The following is a 22,171-nucleotide window of genomic DNA, read 5'->3' on the forward strand; positions in this document are numbered from 1 at the left end:
TCTTTCACCTGCTTCCTGCAGGTCACACACCAGCTTCTCACTTATACCACTTTCATACTGCCGCTCCAGCAATATCCCGGGTTGTTAACCCGGGATATTGCCGGGGCACAGGGCAGTATAGATAAGAAGATTCCCGGGTCGGGCGGGTTCATACTGCACCTGCCCGACCCGGGTTTTACAAAAAAAAAAAAGTGTAAAAAATGACGTCATTTCTAGTCCATTAGAAATGACGTCATTTTAGTACCCAGAGGTCCCCCTGACAGCCGGCAACGCACCGGAGACACCGCTGGCTGAAAATAAGTAAAGTAAACATTTGTTATGTATTTTTTATTAATTAAAATATTTTTTTTTTACATTGACATTTTTTTTTTTACAGTATGAATGGTGAGACCCGGGAATTACCCCTCGCAAAATCCCGGGTCTAAGTCCCGGGATTTTAGACCCGGGATTTTGGGGTTGGACTATTCATACTGCACCAAGACCCGGGTTTTTCAAGGTTCCCCCTGCAAAAACCCGGGTTTTTGGTGCAGTATGAATGGGGTATTAGCTGTCTCCTGAACTCCATACTGAGCTGTACACTGTGCAAGGTTACCTCATGCATTGCTGCTGGGGAGGATCCCAAGGCCAAACAGGTTGCAAACTAGGGCTTCTAGTATGCAAGCACTATATATATGTATGTATGTATATATGTATGTATGTATGCATGCATGTATATAGATATATATATATAAATATATATATATATATATATATATATATATATATATACACATATATATATGCACATATACATACATGTATATACACATATATACATATATATATATATATATATATATATATATATATATATATATATATATATACACATACACATGGCAACAAGATAATCAATGTTATTTACTTCACTTGTCAGTGGTTTTAATGTTGTAGCTGATAGATACATACATACATACATATATACGCTATTTTTGTTTCTTAAGCACCAAATTTTGTTTTATTCGGCAATAATATCCCAATAAATATTGTTCATTATTATCAAAATAAGCCATTTATTAATATAATTCCAATTAATGAAACATTACAGGGAATTTACTACAATATTCCATGCAGAAATAGTTAACAGTCAGTAAAAACGTGGCAAAAAGATAGTAACAACATAACACTTTAGACTCTTACTGAGAAAATAAAATGATTTGCCTATGTTCACATATGTGACTGAATAGCTTGTCACGCTCATGACATATATTTATCTAGAAAAGTAATGGTACTTTGCAATAAATTTGTAAAAACTTGTGTCTTGAAGAAGCTATACTCTACACTTTCCGGGGAGAAATGTGCAGTGTACCGTGGTGACTGAAGGGGTGAAAGAAACTGGCCACTGGGCCACTCTGCCTCCCCTCCTGAGGTCCTCACTTCTAATGCCCTACACCATGGGGTGGTGTCATGCAGAGGGAGGAGCTGGAGAGAGACTGTTAAGTAGCAAAATATGTATTTTGGCACACTCGATAAAATATTTATAGTACACGGCAATATATACAGTATTCCAATCACATACAAATGTAGTTACAGTGTCATCTGTCGCCTCTCACAGTGGAGGCAGACATTTTGAGTTCTGGACCAATAGTGATGAGCATGCAGCCAATAGCATGTCTTGTCATGCCTCCGTCACATTGCTTGATCCTAATACATGTTCAGGCTGTATTGTCAGAAATGTTCAGTCAATAACATGGCTGCCTCCACTGTCTGAAGGTGACAGGTGCACATTAAAGAGTTTCTTCAATTAATTTTTACCATACCAACTGTATATATATATATATATATATATATATATACTGTACATGTCTCTAAAAACACTTTATACTATTACTACATACCTAATAGATATATTCCAGTACTAATAAAATACTACTAAGTTTTACCCTGGACAAAACCATGCTACAATGCAAGGGGTGCAAATTAGTTTATTATTTTGCACAAAAGGAAAATACTGGCTGTTTTTTCATGTAGCACACAAATACTTTATTTTTACACTTAATCTAGGACATGCCCTACCCCAACTATAAATCTGTATTCACATTTTAAATTTACCTCCCCCTCCAATGCAACATGGTTTTGCCAAGGTGCAAAGTGACTCATTTATTTTCTGTACTTTCCTTAATGAATCAGGCCCTACATATCTAATATTCACTATTATAACAACATAGATGACATGAAAGTGGAGCGTGGAAATTATAGAAGTGTAGAATCTTAGCAGTGGAGCTGGAACACAACTATCAGATCAGCAGTAAAATGTATTTCTTTCTAATCAGTGTGTGGAAATGGAAATCTTTTATGTTGGTGTATTCTAAAATTCTACTTGGTTTAGCTTTTATATGGTTGAATAAATTAAGGGAGGGGAAATATCAGCACTATTTTTTTTATTACGTGTCACTTTTGTGTGTGTAACACTTTTATTTCATTGTTTAAAGTGCATCTAGAAATGCACATATATCTGCTTGTCAGAGAAGCATATTTAGAGACACACTAGTCACCTGTAATAAACTATTACAGTGTTGTGCCTAAAATAAAATATATAATAATTAAAAAAATGTACTGCATGACCACTCCACCAAATCCGTAACCAGCACCAGTGTTAGACAGCCTGGGCTAGTTCCCACATTAACAACAAGCCCTGATAAGTGCAAACCAGTCCTGGGGTGGTCAGCATGGGTCTGGTCCCTCTGTAGCAGCTGGTGCAAAAAACAGTGTGGCCCACCCTCCACAGGGTTAACAGCCACTTGCTAAGAAGCTTTGGCCACTTAAGATTCCGTACTGCGACACTTAAATTGTTGTGGCGCACACACTTTGTCCCTCTGCCCCATTGCTTTATTCAAAAATGCTGGGATGCATATTGAGGGAGGGGGCACTAATCTTGCACACAGGCCCACCAATTTCTTAATACACCCGGAGGGGGGGGGAGTGGTGTAATCCCCTTTTATGGCCAGCCAACCACAAGCATTTTAACATGCTGTTCACTTGTCATTTGCTATCAGTGATAAGGAGTCTTTGCTTTAATAATTTACCAGCAGTCATTCGTAGTGTCCGGGTAGATCATTTTTTTAACGGGAAATTTTGGTTTCCCCCATTTGGATTATGATAGATAGAAGAAAACTAAATTTCTGTTATACTTAAATTTTTTGAAAAAGTGTTTTAGAGATTCTTTTCTTCAATTAATTTTTATTTGATAATTGTGTATGTGACTTTTTTACACTCTTAGTATAATGGTCTGTGGGTCCTTTCCAGTATACAGAGGCTACTGCGTCAGTACATTTGCAACTCCAGTGGCCAAGCTTGCTAATTACCCTGGCCACTATAGCCTTGGGGCAGGATGGGGAAGAGTTCCTGTGCTGATCATCCTGGGCTGTTTTTTTCCTGCAGTAAGGAGACCAAACACTTGTGGTGTTCATGTTCTAGTGGAAATCAACCACAGTGCATTGTGCATGGGAAGTGTTTTGTCTCATTAAAACTATAATAAAACACCAGATATTCACCAATTGTGAGCTGGTGTAGAATAAGTTCATTTGTAGGGGGGAAATTGTGTCCTTGAACAAGTGTTTTCTTCATACCTTTATCTAATACAATAATCATGCTCCACTAAATGAAATCTTGTTTCTTCACAGCTCCTCCACATATTTATGACCGGACAGAAATCTAGGTACACTTGTGTATATTGAGCCATATGGCATGGTCAAAGCTACGTTTCAATTCATAAGAGACCTCCAGTGTATTGTGCTTAGTCCAGTTTGGCTGGAAACCCTCCAACCATGGCTGTTTATCAAGTACTGTATCTCTGGGCACTTCTCATTCAGATGTCAGAGCCGACTTCTAGACTATGTGCAGTAACCTCCATGGACAAGCATGGGGGAAGGAGTGATTGCAGGTACATAGAAAATCTTGTCAAGACTAGGCATATCCAACGGGCCAGATCCATTGTCACATCATGTATCAACAGTATCCCGCCTGTGAGCACATGGTTCTAATGTCAATGACTCACTTCATGTAATTACTTGGATGGCACAGCCCTAGACTATGTAATGTTTACTTGCTATTTATATGTGTGCAAGCATTTGTGAAGGTAAACATCTGGGTGGAAGGCAAAATAAGCATAGACCTGACTCCCTCCTCTCTGATGAGCCTTCACTTGTGTAAATCCATTGCCTTAGTAACCAGAAGCCTCTGCTAACTTCCTTTTATCTGAATATGCAAAAAGACAGCCTTCTTCTTGGGAAACCCCTTGGACCGCATTCAACCAATATAAATCTTCCTGAACCTGATGACCTCTGTTCAGGAGTCCCTGCTGTACAACCTGAAACAAAAGAATCATCCGTGTTGATAATACACCATATTTATTTTACTTTAACCTGTTTAATACATTATTGCCACTGATTAGCCTCATTACCATACCGAAATTTGTGTGAAGCGAAATTGCTACTGTCATAATGAATTTTTATATTATATAAATTATATTATTTGTACTAAATAGTAGTTAATAGGCACCTACACCCATCTTTGTCATGTGCCCCAAATTAATAAAAATTAATTTGCACACAATTGGCATGGGGCAATTTTGAGTATTGGATTTGGGCAAATGCATCTGATTAAAAGACCCAAAGACCTCATACTTAAGGGCATCAATTGTGTGTTTTGTACTTTTCTTTTTACATTTTTAAGGCTAGTTCAACAAATGAATATGGATCTGAAAATAGACCTCATACCCATTTGCAATGTTATTTACATTCTGAAATGGTGAAAGTTTCCACACGTTGTCTGATACATTAACTTGCGTTTACTGCAAGAGAACATATTGGGGAAGCTTAGGAGACCCCCAGTGGCCTCCCAAACGAGAGTAAAACTGCAAGTAGCAACCACATTAAAGCTGATAGCATATGATAGCAACATAGAACATTACCCCCAGTGAATTACAGACAGCTAAAGCCCCATCCTACATCTGGACAATGCTGTAATGGGATCTCTTATAAACATCTGGGACAGCAGATTGTTAAACAGTTGTGGTATCATTCTCCCTGTCCTTTTGCATGATCTACCAATCCATAGAACACATGTCTGTGGAGCAAGTCTGCAAGATTGTCATTCATACTCTGCTCTTCTTATATGGCAACCTACTGTAACGGGGTGACAGAGGTTATAGTGGGCATACCTAGCATAAACAAATTATTTTAAGTATATTATTCAGCCCAGTAATAGATAGCTATTAATCTATTAATATGAAATAATGGCTCCTATTTTAAATATGGCATTAAGCTTAGAGCATGTAGTTCTAATAATGCAAATGTCTAACTATAGACATGATAGCCAATCTGACTGCTATGCGGAATAGCAGTATAGTTGATGGAGGAAGGAAGGGGTCAGGATCCATAGAAAAACAAAGGATGCCTTCAAGGGTCCACTCAGTCTGGTACTAATCAGATTGAGCAGCAGCTCAGTAATCAAGATGGTGTAATAATAGGGCAAAGTGGCATTTGCCCTGGGCCCTCTAGTCAGACCCGTAACGAAGGCGGTGTGACCGCCCAGGGCGCAAGGTCTAGTGGGGGAGCAACACCCGCCCGCTCGTTACATATCATATCCCCACTAATGAAGTGGCAGTGCAATCCCGCGGTGACAGCACCGCATGACTACTTTGCCCATTGAAAGACAGCCATTGGCCAGCGCAAGGAGGAAGGTCCCAGCTTTCTGCTCCTGCAGCGCCCTGACATGCAAATAATGACGTCAGGACGCTGTCAGAACACAAGCAATGAGGAGCTGGCACAGAAGGAAGAAGGACACAGGAAATATATAACAAAAAGAAAAAGAAAAGCTCAGGTAAGTTAAATACTGCAAGGGCTGGTGTGAGAGAGAGCTGGAGAGAATGGGTTTAGGAGTCTGGAGAGGAGGAGTGAGAGGTCTGGTGAGGAGGGTGTCTGGAGTGAATGGGAGGGGTCTGTAGAGAAGGAGTAAGGGGTCTGGTGAGGAGGGTGTATAGAGTGAATGGAAGGGGGTCTGTAGAGAAGGAGTGAGGGGTCTGGGGAGGAGGGGGTCTGGAGTGAATGGGGGGATCTGGAGAGAAGGAGTGAGGGGTCTGGTGAGGAGGGGGTCTGGAGAGAAGGAGTGAGGGGTCTGGTGAGGAGGGGGTCTGGAGCGAATGAGGGGTCTGGAGAGAAGGAGTAAGGGGTCTGGTGAGGAGGGTGTATAGAGTGAATGAGGGGGGTCTGGAGAGACGGAGTGAGGGGTCTGGTGAGGAGGGGGTCTGGAGTGAATGGGGGGGTCTGTAGAGAAGGAGTGAGGGGTATGGAGAGGAAGGTGTCTGGAGTGAATAGGGGGGTCTGGAGAGAAGGAGTAAGGGGTCTGGTGAGGAGGGTGTATAGAGTGAATGGGGGGGGGGGTCTGGAGAGACGGAGTGAGGGGTCTGGTGAGGAGGGGGTCTGGAGTGAATGGGGGGGTCTGTAGAGAAGGAGTGAGGGGTATGGAGAGGAAGGTGTCTGGAGTGAATGGGGGGTCTGGAGAGAAGGAATGAGGGGTCTGGTGGGGAGGGTGTATAGAGTGAACGGAGGGGGTCTGGAGAGATGGTGTGAGGGGTCTGGTGAGGAGGGAGTCCGGAAGAGGGGAGGTGCTGGGGACCATAGAAGGAGATGCAGTAGGTTGGAGAGAATAGGGGGGGGGTTCTTTGGAGCACATAAATATATGATGCATAGTATGAAAACATAAGTAATGTAAAAAAATCTGTAAAATATTAATTATGTAATAAATATATTAATTATATAATAATAATTATTATTCTCTTGTGAAAATGTCAGAAGCTCTAATATTCAGATAAATATGCAATGTACCGCACCTGTTTTGCAGAGGATTATGGGAGCCCACTAATGTTATATTTCCAGGGGCCATTAATGTCTTACAGGGACCCTGTCAGGAATAAACCTGTCAGGTTCAGCAGATATCAGTGGGTGGGTGTGATTTTAATCCTAATGTAAAGCTAACCAGTGGCTGCAGGGGAGGGGTGGCAAATTTCAGCTGAGGAAAGGGAAGGGGGGGGGGGGAGGGGGCAGGGTAAGACTCCACTCAGCAGCCTATATTAAAAGAAAAAAATGCAGATGGTACGGTGACCCAGCCCAAGATGCCCCCTGAGTGTTTGGGTTGGATGGAGGCGGCGTTAAAATTTTCCTACAGTGCCTGGTCATTTCCTTGGTATGACAGCTTGTTCATATTTCCACCAGGATAAACGGCGACTGGTCATGACTGTCATGTTTCAATGAAACAACATGTTACTACTTATTTGTCATGATATACAGTACTATACATATAGTAAGTGACCCATTATACAGATTTGTTACCTTACTGAATGAGTTCTCAAAGCTCAACTTGTTATCAGTTGAGACATGGAGGACAGGAGCTGAAATGGCTTCTTTTAGGCTGTAGCCGAACCACAGTTTGTTCATTATGGCCTGAAAATAAGATAAATATTACAGGTGTAGGCAGCATACCAGGTCACCATGTATGCTTACTCTGTATTAACTGCAACTATTGTAGCTACAGAGGATTTTCCACGCATTTAAGCCCTCCCAATAAACACACAAAGCGGTCATTTACCAGGCACAAGTGGATCAAAGCCTATTTGCCACCATATGACATAACTGGAATGCACATTTAGAATTGCTGCGTTAATGGTGTTAGAAAAGATTCTGATCCTTTGTCCTGATCCTAGGTATGTCAAAGATCATTTGTATTTGCTCTTTTGAGGTATAAATGGTAAGTTTTCATTTGATTTGTGCATTTCTGTAAGTTGGGTATTCCAGTTGTGCAGTTTATGTACAGTACATACATGGTTGGGCAATAATAATCACTACAATACAGTAAAAAAAACATTTACAATGAGAAATAAGTGAGCTTACAGTCTAATGAAGCACATGCACATTGCAGGGCAGGGACAAGGGACAGGCATAAGAGCTTTGTTTCCAGTTTAGATATGATCTGCTGGAAGCCGAGCTGTGACATAAGTACATACCTGCACAGTAGCACTAATGATCCTCACACCACCAGCGCCCCCTATTACCAGCTGAGAGTTTTTGTCATTGGACAGAAGAATGGACGGTGTCATGGATGATGGTGGCTGCTGTCCTGTAATGCCAGGAATGAGAATATTCTTTCACAATGATAATACTAACCTCAAAGTACACACAATATAAATCACAAACACAGCCTGGACTATATCAAGTTCTGAACTAATAGAAGCAGATCTGGGCACTAAGGACAGATGGACATGCAAGCAGCTGACCATGGTGCACTGCCCTGCACTGCAGTCACCAGAGGCAAACAGAGAGGAAGGGCCTCAGAATACTGATCTATTGATCACTATTAGAACTGGACGGTCAGTTTTACAGTACTGACATGAACTCTGTATGCTCTGCACCTGGTTTCTCACAAAGGGGCCGATTTATGAAGCCATAAATGATGCATAAATACCTTTTTCAACTTGGTTTAGGCATTTTTAAGATACCTCCTGCATTAGGCATTAAGTTTCACATTAAACCGCAGTCTCTATCATTTTCAATGGGGACTGCGCTCTGGTGCAATTTAACAAGCTCCAAAAAGCCGAGCTTTTCAGAGCTCGGCCCTAATGAAGATGGCGCTAGCCGTTCTGCCCTATGGGGAGAGTACCGAAGCAGAGGGATCTTTGGATCCCTTTCCGCAGCCTTCCTGCTCTTCCCTCCGTAAACTACTGCAAGATGTCTCTGTGTGTGCACAATATAGTCTCTGGGATGGAACCCGGGCTTGTTAGGTCAGTAAAGTCCTCGCTGGGACAGCTTCTTATCGGATGCATTGTCCCAGGATGATTTCTTTTAATAAATGGCTGTAAAATATCATCCCTTATCAGTGCAATAATGATTGATAATATTTAATGAGGGTCATATGCGGCCATTCGTAAATTGGCCCCAAAGTGTGGACTATTACACACAAATCTCCTTTTTCTAGCCCTTTGGTTTCGTGGATCTCCCAATTATGCTTTTAAATATAATATTTATTATGTAGATGTTTTAAACTGGTATATATTGTATTGTTAGGTTCTGACTTGTCTGCAAGAGCATGGGTTTATAAATCTGTGTACACGGAAAATTCACATGCAAATTAGTCCATTGTCTCAGACTAGGCAGAAGGGTAATATTACATTACCCACCAAATTCTCTGAATATACATCACACTAGGGGTGCCTCACGTCCATTGTTTAACTGAGTTTCTGTGTGTATAATGATAGTGCCACAGAAATATCTGCCTGCAGTCATAGAGCAACACTCTGCAGTGAGGCCTCACTAAGGATAATTCCTAGAACAATGCCATTCTAACATGTACTTTTAATAGGACAAATGTGTTCTTTCTCGTTTACTGCATTCTATGGGGAATAGTGTGGAAACTAGCTATTGTTTATCTAGTAGGGAGGGTTGTGGTGATTTACATTGTTATTATGTTGCCAGAAAGGTTATGGGTAATTGTTGGGAGGGTCCCACTTCTCATATGACCTGAAAGGGCCTCAGTATCCTGTCCCATCATTGAGACCTTCTCAATCAACTGGAAGCTGAATCTAAGGGAAAAGGCATCACAGGGGTTAAACTGGGAGTTGGCTAGCTCTTATCAGGACCCAGCCCTGTAATTTGGTTGAGTAGGTCCCCATTGTTCCAGGTTGTGACCAGCTAGACAACCCAGAGCCATAACAGCAGGTGGGTCTGAGGGTGTGTTGGTGTGGGAAGGGACAGCCCTGTAACAGCCCATCATGACAGTTGCCAATTCCAGAGGTGTCATATATCTAAGCCCATCCAAGGGTACGTCTCAGAAGCGTGGAAAATCTGACTGGAGTGACCCAGCCCTGGTACAGGAGAGGACAAACAAATACAGAGGTTGTTCTGTTGGAGAACTCATGTTGGAGTTTTTGGCTTCTGCAAAATAAATGTGATTGAGGAAGTCTCACCTTCTTTGATGGAACTTGCAGGACTTCCAACGCAGAAATCAGCTAACTGGTTATTAAAGATGATCCCTGTGCTTGGGGAATAAATCATTGAGCCAAATCTGAGGGAGCGATAGAACAACAGTACATCAGACATAAATACATACTGCAATAGTGTTTCTATATAAATACATACAGTAATAGTGCTTCATACATAAATACATACTGCAATAGTGCTTCTATATAAATACATATTACCATAATGTATCATACAGAAATATATAGTAATAGTGCTTCATACATAAATACATACTGCAATAGTGCTTCTATATAAATACATACAGTAATAGTGCTTCATACATAAATACATACTGCAATAGTGCTTCTATATAAATACATATTACCATAATGTATCATACAGAAATATATAGTAATAGTTCTTCATACATAAATACATACTGCAATAGAGCTTCTATATAAATACATATTACCATAATATATCATACATAAATACATACAGTAATAGTGCATATATATAAATACATACAGTAATAGTGTATCCTACACAATTATATAATTTGGCTAGATAAAATTTGTTGCATTTTCAAATATGTGTCTTGCTAGACCACCCGAACGGGTCAAAAGAACTGCATTCAGGATTGTCAACCTATGAAAATGTTTTTTCTTACAGTTTTATATTTACTGATGATCAATATTTTTATAATGTATAGAATTCTTAAATGTAATAAAAAGTGAACCTGTATCTAGTACCTAAAATACGGGACCAGGACAACAAATAGAGGACTTGTAACCCTGAGTCCCAAACTTATTGGTCTGGTAAATGTTATGTGCAATTTATCAAAATGTCAGTTGGTGTCATATTTTTCATTGATCTCTATTGTTTTAAGTAGCAGGCAACATTCTGTTCATTTTATATTGGTTTTACAGACTATTAACAACCGCAGCGGCATGTTAATATATGCAACGGGTCAGCTGGTACAAAAAACATCTGGTTAAAGCAAAGGTGGTCCTGACAAGCCTTCCCGGCAGTAAAGCAGCCAGCTGGCTACTCCCAAATTAACCATATTTGCCAACTTTGGCAAGCTAGGACTTGGGAGATCAGGGGAAAGGTATGCGTGTGGGGCAGGGCTCCGAGAATTGCATCAGTTGGCCCCGCCCTAAACAACATCACACTTTTAAAGTCTATTACAACAGGGGGCGGACTATTATGACGCATGACTTGCATCCTAAGCCCCACCCCTGCCACTTAAGTAATGAGAGGACAAGGAACTGGGGAATTGCCCTGCTCTCCCGGAAGTCAGGGAGGACTTCCACAAATTTGTGAGTCTCCCGGACATTCCAGGAGAGTAGGCAACTATGAATTTTAACTTATCTTCTGCTTTTTTTTTATAAAGTAGAGAAAAAAAATGTAACGGGAGCATTCACCTTCTGTTCTGTGTCAGGTGACCTTCTCTGCAAAATGCAGGGAGGTCACACAACTCATCCAATCAGAGGAGGAGGGGAAGAGAGTGCAGTTCTTTCAACAAAAAATACATACAATTTAAACCACGCTGCAGAAAAAAACTCAGGAGTGCCTTAGAATAAATAAAAATAGATGTCCTTGATTGGCCCAGTCACAGTCCTGACCTACATCCCGTCGAAAATCTGTTGCAAGACCTCAAAATTGCAGTCCATCGCAGCTCTCAGATAAACTGACCCAGCTCTAGCAATTTTGCAAAGAGAAATGGTTAAATATTGCTTCATCTCAGTGTTCAAAATTAATACAGACTGACCCAGAGTACAGGGTATAAATAAATCAAACTGATTTTTTTCAGCGATTTAAAATCGCTGTAAATTGTGGCAGATCACCTGCGACTTTATGTGTCGATTTTAAAAACACCTATCCTGTCCGTGTTTTAGTCAAACTCGCCAGAGATTATACACAAACTCGCAGGGGTTTCAACAGAAACTGAAACTCACCTGAGATTGAACAGAATAGAATGCATGGTGTTTGAGCTATCTGGCCAATGCTAACATAACAGGAGACACAATATAGGTTTTAAATATGAGGGTAATTATGATTTTTTTCTTTTAGGGGGACAGAAATGATTATTAATTATCTTACTGGGGGGGTTATTTTATGAATAAATTAGTGGGCCAAATGTCATTAATGATTATATGTAAGGGATTTTTTATTTTATTATATTATAGTAGCTTACTATTTCGTTACCAGTGGGACAATAATTATAATTTTATGATGTGACAACACTTAATATGTCCAGATGAGGACACCATTTAAAGTACATAGTTGTGGCACTACAAGTGGCGAATTTGTATTGCTAGAGTGGCAAAACGTTGGGACTGCGATTTGTGGCGATTCTGTAAATGGCGATTTTGAACTAAACATTTTACTGGCGATTTTCAATCAACTTGAACCTTAATATATTGGCGAGTTTAAACTCACCCAAGAAAATCGCTGAAAATCCAAAATTTCAGCTTGATACATTTACCCCCTGGATTTAATGGCTGCAAGCGGTTGTGTTCAACTACGTATTAAGTTAACCATGTGGGATGAATATTTAGTAAATTAAACTACATTTTTTATTTTATTTTCATTGCATTATGGATTTAACAAAAATCGATATGCAATTGAAAGTATCAATTTGTCACTGCAAACACTATAGGTGAGGTAGGCAACAGCTTTATTTTGTCCATGAAGAGGAGTGTAGCGGTGCCCAAATAGTTTGAGTTGGAAATTCAATCAGATTTGACCCGTTTCAAGGCCTCAACAATCGACCGGTTCAATAAGGTTACATTCTTGTGGCGGCCCTGACCTTGGGCCTCAAACCTCGAACTATTGCTCTTAAAACAACATTAAAATACATTTAAAAATGTTCAAGTTTAGAAGGTTACATCTTATAGCATTTTACCAGTTTTGTAACTGAAACATGGAACATTGTGTAATCACAGAACGATTTGTCTGTTCTATCCATGACCACACACTCAGGCTCAGAGTCCCACAAAAGAAGTTTGTCATCTCCCAATGGTCTCCAGTACTACTGTATATCACTCATTATACATAACTCATATTATAGAGGATAAACCAAGCTACTTGTATAATCTTCTTTTATCTGTTCTACCCTTCCCATTGTCCTCCTCCTAGGCTGGGTAACACTGTACAAAACTCCTCCCGATGAAATATCCTAAAAAAAAAAAAAAAAAAGGTCCCGATCAGCATGCCGATTCATTTGTACCCACTAAACACATTCTACATGATTTCGGCTGATAATCATCTGAAAAACCTGTAGTGTGTACCCAGCCTTAGGTTAAGTTCTCAGTGTTCCATCCAGCCCTTAGTCACACACATCAACTTGTAATAGAACAATGTGATGAAATGTATTTTATCTTCAACCATGAACCAACTGTAAAAACAAATGCTTTCAACCCTTAATTCTGTCCAAAAACAGGCTTGCCTTTGAGAAAGCAATTAAGAGGATACTGGTTTACTAACAGCACTGGTAGTGATAGGGTTAAAGAAATGTTTATAATAGTGTGCATTACTGGTGGAATGTGTGTGTGTGTGTGCGTGTGTGCAGGGCCGCCGAGAGGTGGGGGGGGGCGGGTATTTTTTGGTCTCAAGGGGGCAGCCCCAACTGTCACTAGTTCCAATGAGGCTGATGCAGGCAATTAACAGCAAATCCGATGCTGTTAGCTGCCCTGCCAGTGTGGCTGTGGTATACTACTTAATGTGGTCTCGTGAGATTATTGTATCTCACATGACCACCCTACGCACACAGGCCACGACCGCACTGACAGGTAACAGCATAGGATTTGCTGTTAGTTGCCTGTCAAGAAGAGCTGGAGCCTGGAAAAAGAGGACCAGAAGACAGCAAGGTAAGTTCTGTTTGTTAAATATCAGGGGGGATGATGAGGTGATAAATTGGCTGTGGTGGGGGGGGGGGGTTACTGGGGGGAGTGAATAAATGGCAAATGCTTGATGGCTGGGGGAGGGGTGGTGATGATTTGGCTAGAGGGATTAATGAACTGGCTGCAGAGGATGATGAATTGGCTAGGGGGTTATTGAATTAGGTAGGGGGGTTAATGAATTGGCCAGGGAGGGTTAATGAATTGGCTAGGGAGGGTTAATGAATTGGCTAGGGAGGGTTAATGAATTGGCTAGGGAGGAGGGAGGATTAGCGAATTGGCTAGGGCGGTTAATGAATTGGCTATGGGGGTTAGTGAATTGGCTAGGGAGGTTAATGAATTCGCTAGGGAGGGTTAATGAATTGGCTAGGGAGGGTTAGTGAATTGGCTAGGAGGGTAATGAATTGGCTAGAGAGCGTTAATGAAATGGCTAGGGAGGGTTAATAAATTGGCTAGGAGGATGATGAATTGTCTGAATGGAGGCTGATGAATTCTCTGCAGGGGGTTAAAGAATTGTCTGGGGGGCTGGTGAATTGGCTGGGGGAAATGGTTAATGAATTGGCTGGGGGATGATGAACTGGCTGTTGGGGTGAATTGGCTCGGGTGGGTGTGAGCATATGAGCAGTTGGGTGGGTGATGAATTGGATGGGGGTGTCATAAACCCTTCTGGTGGGGTTGATAAAAATGGCTGGAGGGGATGAATTGGCTGGCGGGGGATGATAAAATAGCTTGTCAAGGGCATAATCTCTGTATTGTGTGGCGGTGATGTGGATGTTCTCTGAGGTCTCAGTGGTCACTAGAATGCTAAATACTAGACAGACAGAGCTGGTAGATGTTAGCATATGATTATAAATAATTTTCTCACAGCGCTATTCTCTATAGCTGTTTCTTTTGTATAGTTTATGGAGGAGTATGCAATGTTTCTCTGTACGGCATCAGCAAAGAATTTGTGTTTATTTATTTAAATAATAATAACAACATATATACAGTGCTTGAAGTGAGCTGGTAGACATTGGTATGCCATACCGCCTCTACTACATCTACTGTCTTCATTGTAAATCTGTTCTAAATCTCCATTTTGACACTTATTGGTGGTGGGTAGTGGTATGGGGTGGCAACAGGTATATTAGCCTAGGGCAGCTGGAACCATTAATCAGGCCTTGCTGAAGGTATTCCATCATTAACAACATTTGGCATAGTTCATGACCAGTATACTACACAATTTGTCTACATTTTTCTCCAAAACTTGGGAACCATGGACCTCATGTTTTAATGTCCTTCTCCTTGCTTACTTATAACGCACCAGGTGCTAAGCTTGCGATGAGACAGTGAAGTGACCCCATATCAGGGCCGTAACTAGGGCTGTGCGAGAGGGGCAACCGTCCAGGGCGCAATGCTGAAGGGGGCACAGTTTAGGAATATTTTAGGTTATATTGGTTAAAACTGGAGGCTGGGGTTGGCAATTTTCCATCTTGCCCCAGGCGCTATTATTTTATGTTTCGGCTCTGCCTCATATATATCTCTCCTCTTGATTCTACCCCTTCCTCCAGCAGTGGTCTGCAACACTGCATCCTCGCTCTTCCCTACCCCCTTCTTTCTTTCATACACTTGAAAATCAAGCTCATCTATAGTCAAAGACTTGCTTATGTAAATTATCATAATGCAATGTTGACAATGTTGTCTTACATAGTTATGTAGTAATTATTTGTAAAGTGAACCCTCTGGCTAACGTGTATATTACTTTTTGCTGATCTTGCAATAAATAAAAACTTAGAGAAAACAGGTGGCTAAAGTGGAAAGTACATAGGGAACATCACACAAAGTAAGACCATTCCTTACCCCTTGACATTTACAATTATTTTACAAAATGTAGTAGACACCCCCAAACCATTAAAAATGTGCTACCCTCTTACAGATGATTGATGGAGCTAGTGGCAGACACAGAGCTCCCATCTTGGCTGATGACAGAGAGGTGAGAGGTACCAAAGGTCTCTGGATGGATTGTTGACACGTTATAGAAACTGAGGGTGTGATTGCCGGAGTCATCAATTTTCTTCCTCACTTTCTCACCAAAACTATTAGACAGCAAGGATGCTTCAAGCTGTAGGTAAAGAGAGACACAAGCAGAAAAGAGACGAAAGGGGTAACAGAATAGACAGATAACGAGTGGCAAGTCAGTGAAGAAAAGAGATTGCAGAGAGATAGTAGAGGGAAGGAGGCAGTAGAGGGAAGGTGGCATAGAGGGAAGGTGGCGGTAGAGGGAAGGTGGCGGTAGAGGGAAGGTGTCAGTAGTGGGAAGGTGGTAGTAGAGGGAAGGTGGCAGTAGAGAGAAGGTGGTAGTAGATAGAAGGTGGCATAAAGGGAAGGTGGCAGTAGAGGGAAGGAGGCAGTAGAGTGAAGATGGCAGTAGAGTGAAGGTGGCAGTAGAGGGAAGGATGCAGTAGAGTGAAGGTGGCAGTAGAGTGAAGGTGGCAGTAGAGGAAAGGATGCAGTAGAGGGAAGGTGGCAGTAGAGGGAAGGTGGAAAGTATAAATAGAGGTTAGGATTTGTTTGAACAACACATATATCCCCTTACCTTACAGCTTACACAGTGTAGAAAGTTGTAATAATTATATTACACTTTCTTTCAAAGATGAGACGGAGCTGTTACAAATATGTACACCGCCACAGCAAGATACATAGTACAGAACTGTTGCTTATGTCATCTTCTCCTAAATATTTATTTATTGACATTTTGTAGAAAAAAAAATTACAGATGGCTATCACGATTTACTAACAGAATTATTTAAGCCACTAAAAAATGTATTAAAATGTTAAAGGAGCACTCATTGACAGAGTTCACAATCATACATAGTCCCACTAGTGTTGTGAGAATTGGTCCTAATTCATGTTTGGACGCAACTTGTGTTTTAAAAAAAAGAGCATGGAACTTGAGCATAGTTCCGACCGTATTCAAATCCAAGCAGATCTCAAAATAAGTTTCCACTAGGATCTGGATAGAAGTACGCTCTAATTTTCAATTGTCGTATGTAGACAGACATAACAGACTGCAGTGTACACACAAGCGTCTGTTCATTAAAAGGTCACATCAGAACACAGAAAAAAATAATTATAAAAAAAATAACAACTTTTAACTGTATAATCATGAATAAAAATAAGGATTTTAAGTTTTTTACATTATATACATAAATCATGATGCTTTTAATGTGTAACATTCATGCAATGGGCATGATTCATTAAGGAAAGTAAAGACAAAAAAATTAGTAAGTTTTCTCCTGGACAAAGCCATGTTACAATACAAGCGGTGCAAATTAGTTTATTGTTTTGCACATAAGGAAAATACTGGCTGGTTTTTTCATGTAGCACACAAATACTTGATAGCTTTACTTTTACACTGACATTTGAAGTTGATCTAGGACATGCTCTACCCCAATTATAAATCTGTCCCCACATTTTAAATTTACCTCCCCTCCAATGCAACATGGTTTTGCCAAGGTGCAAATTGACTCATTTTATTCTGTACTTTCCTTAATGAATCAGGCCCTACATATCTAATATTCACTATTATAACAACATAGATGACATGAAAGTGGAGCGTGGAAATTATAGAAGTGTAGAATCTTAGTAGTGGAGCTGGAACACAACTATCAGATCAGCAGTAAAATGTATTTCTTTCTAATGAGAGTGTGTGGAATGTGTATCTTTTATGTTGGTGTATTCTTAAATTCTACTTGGTTTAGCTTTTATATGGTTGAATAAATCAAGGGAGGGGAAATATCAGCACTATTTTTTATTACGTGTCACTTTTGTGTGTGTAACACTTTTATTTCATTGCTCAAAGTGCATCTAGAAATGCAATAATCTGCTTGTCAGAGAAGCATATTTAGAGACACAGTAGTCACCTGTAATAAACTATTAGTGTTCTGCCTAAAATAAAATATATAATAATTAAAAAAATGTACTGCATGCAAAGTTACCCATTATTTTTTGCTTTCCTTTCCTTAATGAATCAGGCCCGGTGTGTTTATATAGGAAATCATCGTTGCATTCACATTTTCTTTGCTATCTAAAGGCACGCATACGTGTAGTTAATACAAAGACAGTTATGACAGTCATCTCTATCAGGTGGCACTTACACCTGCCCTACAGCCAGTGCAAATGATACGGCTAAAAGAAACGTATTTTAAACACTGGATATAAATTGGCTGCACTTATGTTGGCGTGCCCTCAGTACACCCTTACTGTAGATTGCCTACGTTTAAGTGTCATTTGCGTTCAGACATGAATTGAATTAAATTGTATTTAAGGTCCATTCCTGATAGGCGCAGATCTATTTCATGCTAGATACGGCACGCAAAAGGACTTACGTCCAAACATGAATCAGGCCCAGTACGTGTAGTTTAGCAGTGTCAGTAAAAGGTAATATTATTTTTACAGATTTCTATATTCATATTCTGAAAATGTGACTTCTTTTTATTGGCTGCTTATAGTACTGAGGGCTGACAGCCATGCTCTTCGTGATGCCCAAATGTATAGCATATTAATCACAGTTAGCTCTTATAAAAGCATACTTATATTCATACCTCTTGAGTGTTGTTAACTGCCTTAGAGTCTCTCAGCTTGATCCGTTGTCCATTTGCAAATTTCAAGGCTTCTGCGATGCGATGGTAGGTCTGTATCTGTTCCGTCTCGCTCTGCATAGAGCTCTTAGAAAAGCCATATCCTGAAACCAGATATTCTATTTTTCATTTTCATCTATCCATAGGTGTTTTAATCAGTGTAACCTAAAGCCAGGTCCCTACCAGCATTATCTTTTGTATGAAAGAAAATACAGCTGGGCATGGTCATTTTTGGATTTCAGAAACACTGTTACGCTAGGTGCCAATTTGAATGAGGTCACCTTGCCATGGTAGATGGGCATTCCCAATCTGATCAAAATATAAATGCTCATCTGTATTCCAGATTCTGCAGTGTTGTTGCATAGTTTCTTGTATCTTTCTATTAGCATGTTCTTAGAGCTTATTCTGTGCTCCTGCACACAGCACAGCAGTTTTCCATACATTTCATGAATTAGGGTGTATAGTCCACTGTTAGCTCCCACATAAATTATCCAACTCTTCTGGAATTAATGGGACCCAAACCAAGAGACATAAATATGCGGACTATCAATTTTGTGGGAAATACAGACATCAACTTTGTGTTGAATCGCCCACTGAAACACTTACTGCTCTGTTGTAACCTCTCTTGGGTCACGAGTTTACATGTCCTACAAAACACACCAAGGCCCCTCATCCCAGGTGTATCACATTTTTATCTGCCATAAATAGGAGGGTTCACCCATCACATGTAGTCATTAGCTGGCGGCGCCCAATCTCGCCGCAGCGAGAGAGGAATGAACGTTCCTAGGCATTTGCACTAGAGCTGCTTAAGGCAAACACAGTTCTAATGAAGAGGACTGAACATTAACTGTAAGATACTCAACACATTGAAAGAGGAACAGTGCCATGATATAGTCTAAAGTTAAATTACCAGTAAATTCCTAGAAAACCTGGTTGGAGAACGGAGACCGTTACAGAACAGTCACAGAGATGAATAGTAAATAATGCTGTGGTCTTACCTTGAAGGATATTGAGGATAACGCTGAGCAAAGCTCCCCCTGCAGGTGTAGGGGGGGAGAATAATGTATGGGTTCCAAGAGACAAATTCAAAGGTCTTACTATTTGCACCTTATACTTTCGAAAGTCATCCAGTGTCAGAATGCTTCCTAGTGCAAAAAAAACAATACAATAAAAACTGAGTAATTGGTTAAAGGACTATTGAGAGAAAATGGAAAATAAAGGATTGAGAAATATAATTAAAAAGGAACTCATGAGTTCGATTCCCGACCATGGCCTTAACTGTATGGAGTTTGTGTGTTCTCCCTGTGTTTGCGTGAGTTTCCTCCCACACTCCAAAAACATACTAGTAGGTTAATTGGCTGCTACTAAATTTACCTTAGTCTCTCTCAGTCTGTCTGTGTGTATGTTAGGGAATTTAGACTGTAAGCTCCAATGGGTCAGGGACTAATATGAGTTCTCTGTACAGCGCTAAGGAATTAGTGGCGCTTTATAAATAGCTGCTGCTGCTGATGATGATGATGAAGGGAACGATAAAGAATAATAAAAGGCAAGAAAACACCAGCAAACATGTAATAGTCTTAAACTGCATGCATTGTCTAAACATATGTGGTTCACGCAGATGGGACGTACAGCAGTTTGCTCAACGTATCTTGCATGAAATAGCTTTGCTCATGCCACAAACTGGGTGTTCACGTTTGCGCCTATGAACTTGGCTAAAATGCAGCTGTCAGTTCACTAGTTCCTGATAAATGCATAGCTACATTTTTATGATTGTTTCAGGCCACAAAATATATGCCTCCATTCACATGTATTCTTAAGGAGGATATCTCACCTTGACTGTGTAGATCTTCTACCATTTTCTCTGCTATGGGACCCTCATAGAAGCTGTCAGCTCCTTCCTCTGCCACCATCCGGAGAGTTTGACCTAACTGTGTGAAGTTTACAACTTGTCCTTTCTGTAACACTTTCTGGTCCTTACATAACAGCTGACTGGGAGACAACGAGACACAGAACATCAAGCAGCTTCCTATGCAGATGATTACAAGGTATATGTCTAGATGCCCACATTTAGAATAGAGAAATAAATGTAACACAGATATAATAATAAGTATGATAGGAGACTTCAAATATAGGGAGCACTTTTTCGGTAACTGAAACTATACACAAATTATGAGGGGTCCCCATAGATAAAGGGATCGAACTCTAAGCAAACCCATTCCAGTAATAAGAGGGTGCGCTAAATATTACACCAAACATTACCAAAACGCACTGTGTGTGATTCAGCTCACTTCAACCTTATTGTATTTGTCTGCACTTCTAACCATGACAACCTCCACAATGAGGGTTTACAGTATTTCACAGGGTTACGCTGGGCACACACATGCTGCCACTTGTCTGAGACTAGCATTAGTGTGTTCTCCTCCATCCTCTCTGACCTAACCCTCCTCTGTAAACCCTTTCTCTCCTCTGCCCTGTATGTACAGTATATCACAAGCCCATCTACTTACCATAGAGAATGAGTTTTTATTAGTTCTGGGATGATTGTCAGAAATCTGCTCAGAACATCTGAAATCTTTACCCCATCATTCACCAAATTAATTGTTGGCTGAAAGAGTGACTTCCATGGTAATCGTCCATGCCTCTGGTGCGCAGCCTGGTATCCCCTCAGCTCCCCTGGCACCCCGATCCATTGCACTCCTGCATGGGACAACCTGAGGTTAGGGTATACTAGATCTGTTTTTTCTGTAACCCTTGACTAACCTGTCACTTAGATTGGTTCCACTGCACTCTTTCATTAATGCAGCTACTAGACTAATTTTCCTTATTCATTTTTCTACCAATGCGGTGTCTCTGTCAGACGCTGCATTGATTGCCTATTTCCTCCAGGATTCAAGTCAGCATTCATTTTCTCATCATTAAAGCAATCCACATGCTTTTCTGTCCTTTATCATATCCATATACCTTCCAACCATAGTATTTGATCTATCAATGACTAACCACCTCACAACCCTACCTGCAAAACTTCTCGCTCTCAGCTGAAATGCAAACTCTCTCTCTTGCTCTGTCTCTCTCTTTATGCAGTCCCTGCAAACTCATCTCTTCAGGGGCTATTCCCGTGTTACCTAGATACACTCTTTTACTGCCTTGGCTTACTCCCGTTTCTCTAGATCCCCCCTTAGGAGACAGGATTACAGGGCTGCACCATATTACGATTCATCTGAAGGAAATGGGCAGTGTTGCTGTTAACGCCCCATCTGCATTCATGTGGATTGAAGTGGAAATGACACCACTATTGGGGTGTTTGCAGGAAGGAGGAAACCCACCTTTAAAAATTTTTTTAGTAAGGATTGTCACTCAATTTTTGCTTGCACTTCATAGATGGTTTCATTACCGTAATTGCTGTTTTTACGCACTTTAACACAGCTCGCAAGTACATTGTGAAAAGCAAGAAGTTGTACCAAAAAATGACAGTAGACTTCATTTATGAAGCGCCATGCAGAACCCCAAGGTTTTATACTGATGAGCCTATATGGTCTGTTCAGTGCATTGGAAAGTGCAACACCTTCTCTCCAGTCTGGGGAAACGCCTCTGCCAACCACAAGAGGTGTAAATATCAAAGTTCCACCTTTCACCACATTACAACAACCTCTTACTA

At 40.6% G+C, this 22,171-nt stretch overlaps 1 protein-coding gene across 1 annotated transcript in view; it reads right to left on the bottom strand.

Moving 5' to 3' along the window:
- Positions 1-890: 890 nt before the first annotated feature.
- The window catches only part of GGT5 (gamma-glutamyltransferase 5), a 37,393-nt gene continuing 16,112 nt past the window's right edge, over positions 891-22,171 (bottom strand). The window contains exons 4-12 of the mRNA XM_075215523.1: positions 21,024-21,213; positions 20,348-20,505; positions 19,515-19,661; positions 18,481-18,620; positions 15,811-15,998; positions 9,998-10,095; positions 8,042-8,154; positions 7,371-7,481; positions 891-4,348 (exon numbers count right to left, since the gene is read on the bottom strand). Coding sequence (XP_075071624.1) covers positions 4,202-4,348; positions 7,371-7,481; positions 8,042-8,154; positions 9,998-10,095; positions 15,811-15,998; positions 18,481-18,620; positions 19,515-19,661; positions 20,348-20,505; positions 21,024-21,213 — 1,292 coding nt within the window. The 3' untranslated portion in view covers positions 891-4,201. The remainder of the gene's footprint in view (positions 4,349-7,370; positions 7,482-8,041; positions 8,155-9,997; positions 10,096-15,810; positions 15,999-18,480; positions 18,621-19,514; positions 19,662-20,347; positions 20,506-21,023; positions 21,214-22,171) is intronic.

Source organism: Mixophyes fleayi, chromosome 1, assembly GCF_038048845.1.
Source record: "Mixophyes fleayi isolate aMixFle1 chromosome 1, aMixFle1.hap1, whole genome shotgun sequence".
NCBI classification, from domain to species: domain Eukaryota; kingdom Metazoa; phylum Chordata; class Amphibia; order Anura; family Limnodynastidae; genus Mixophyes; species Mixophyes fleayi.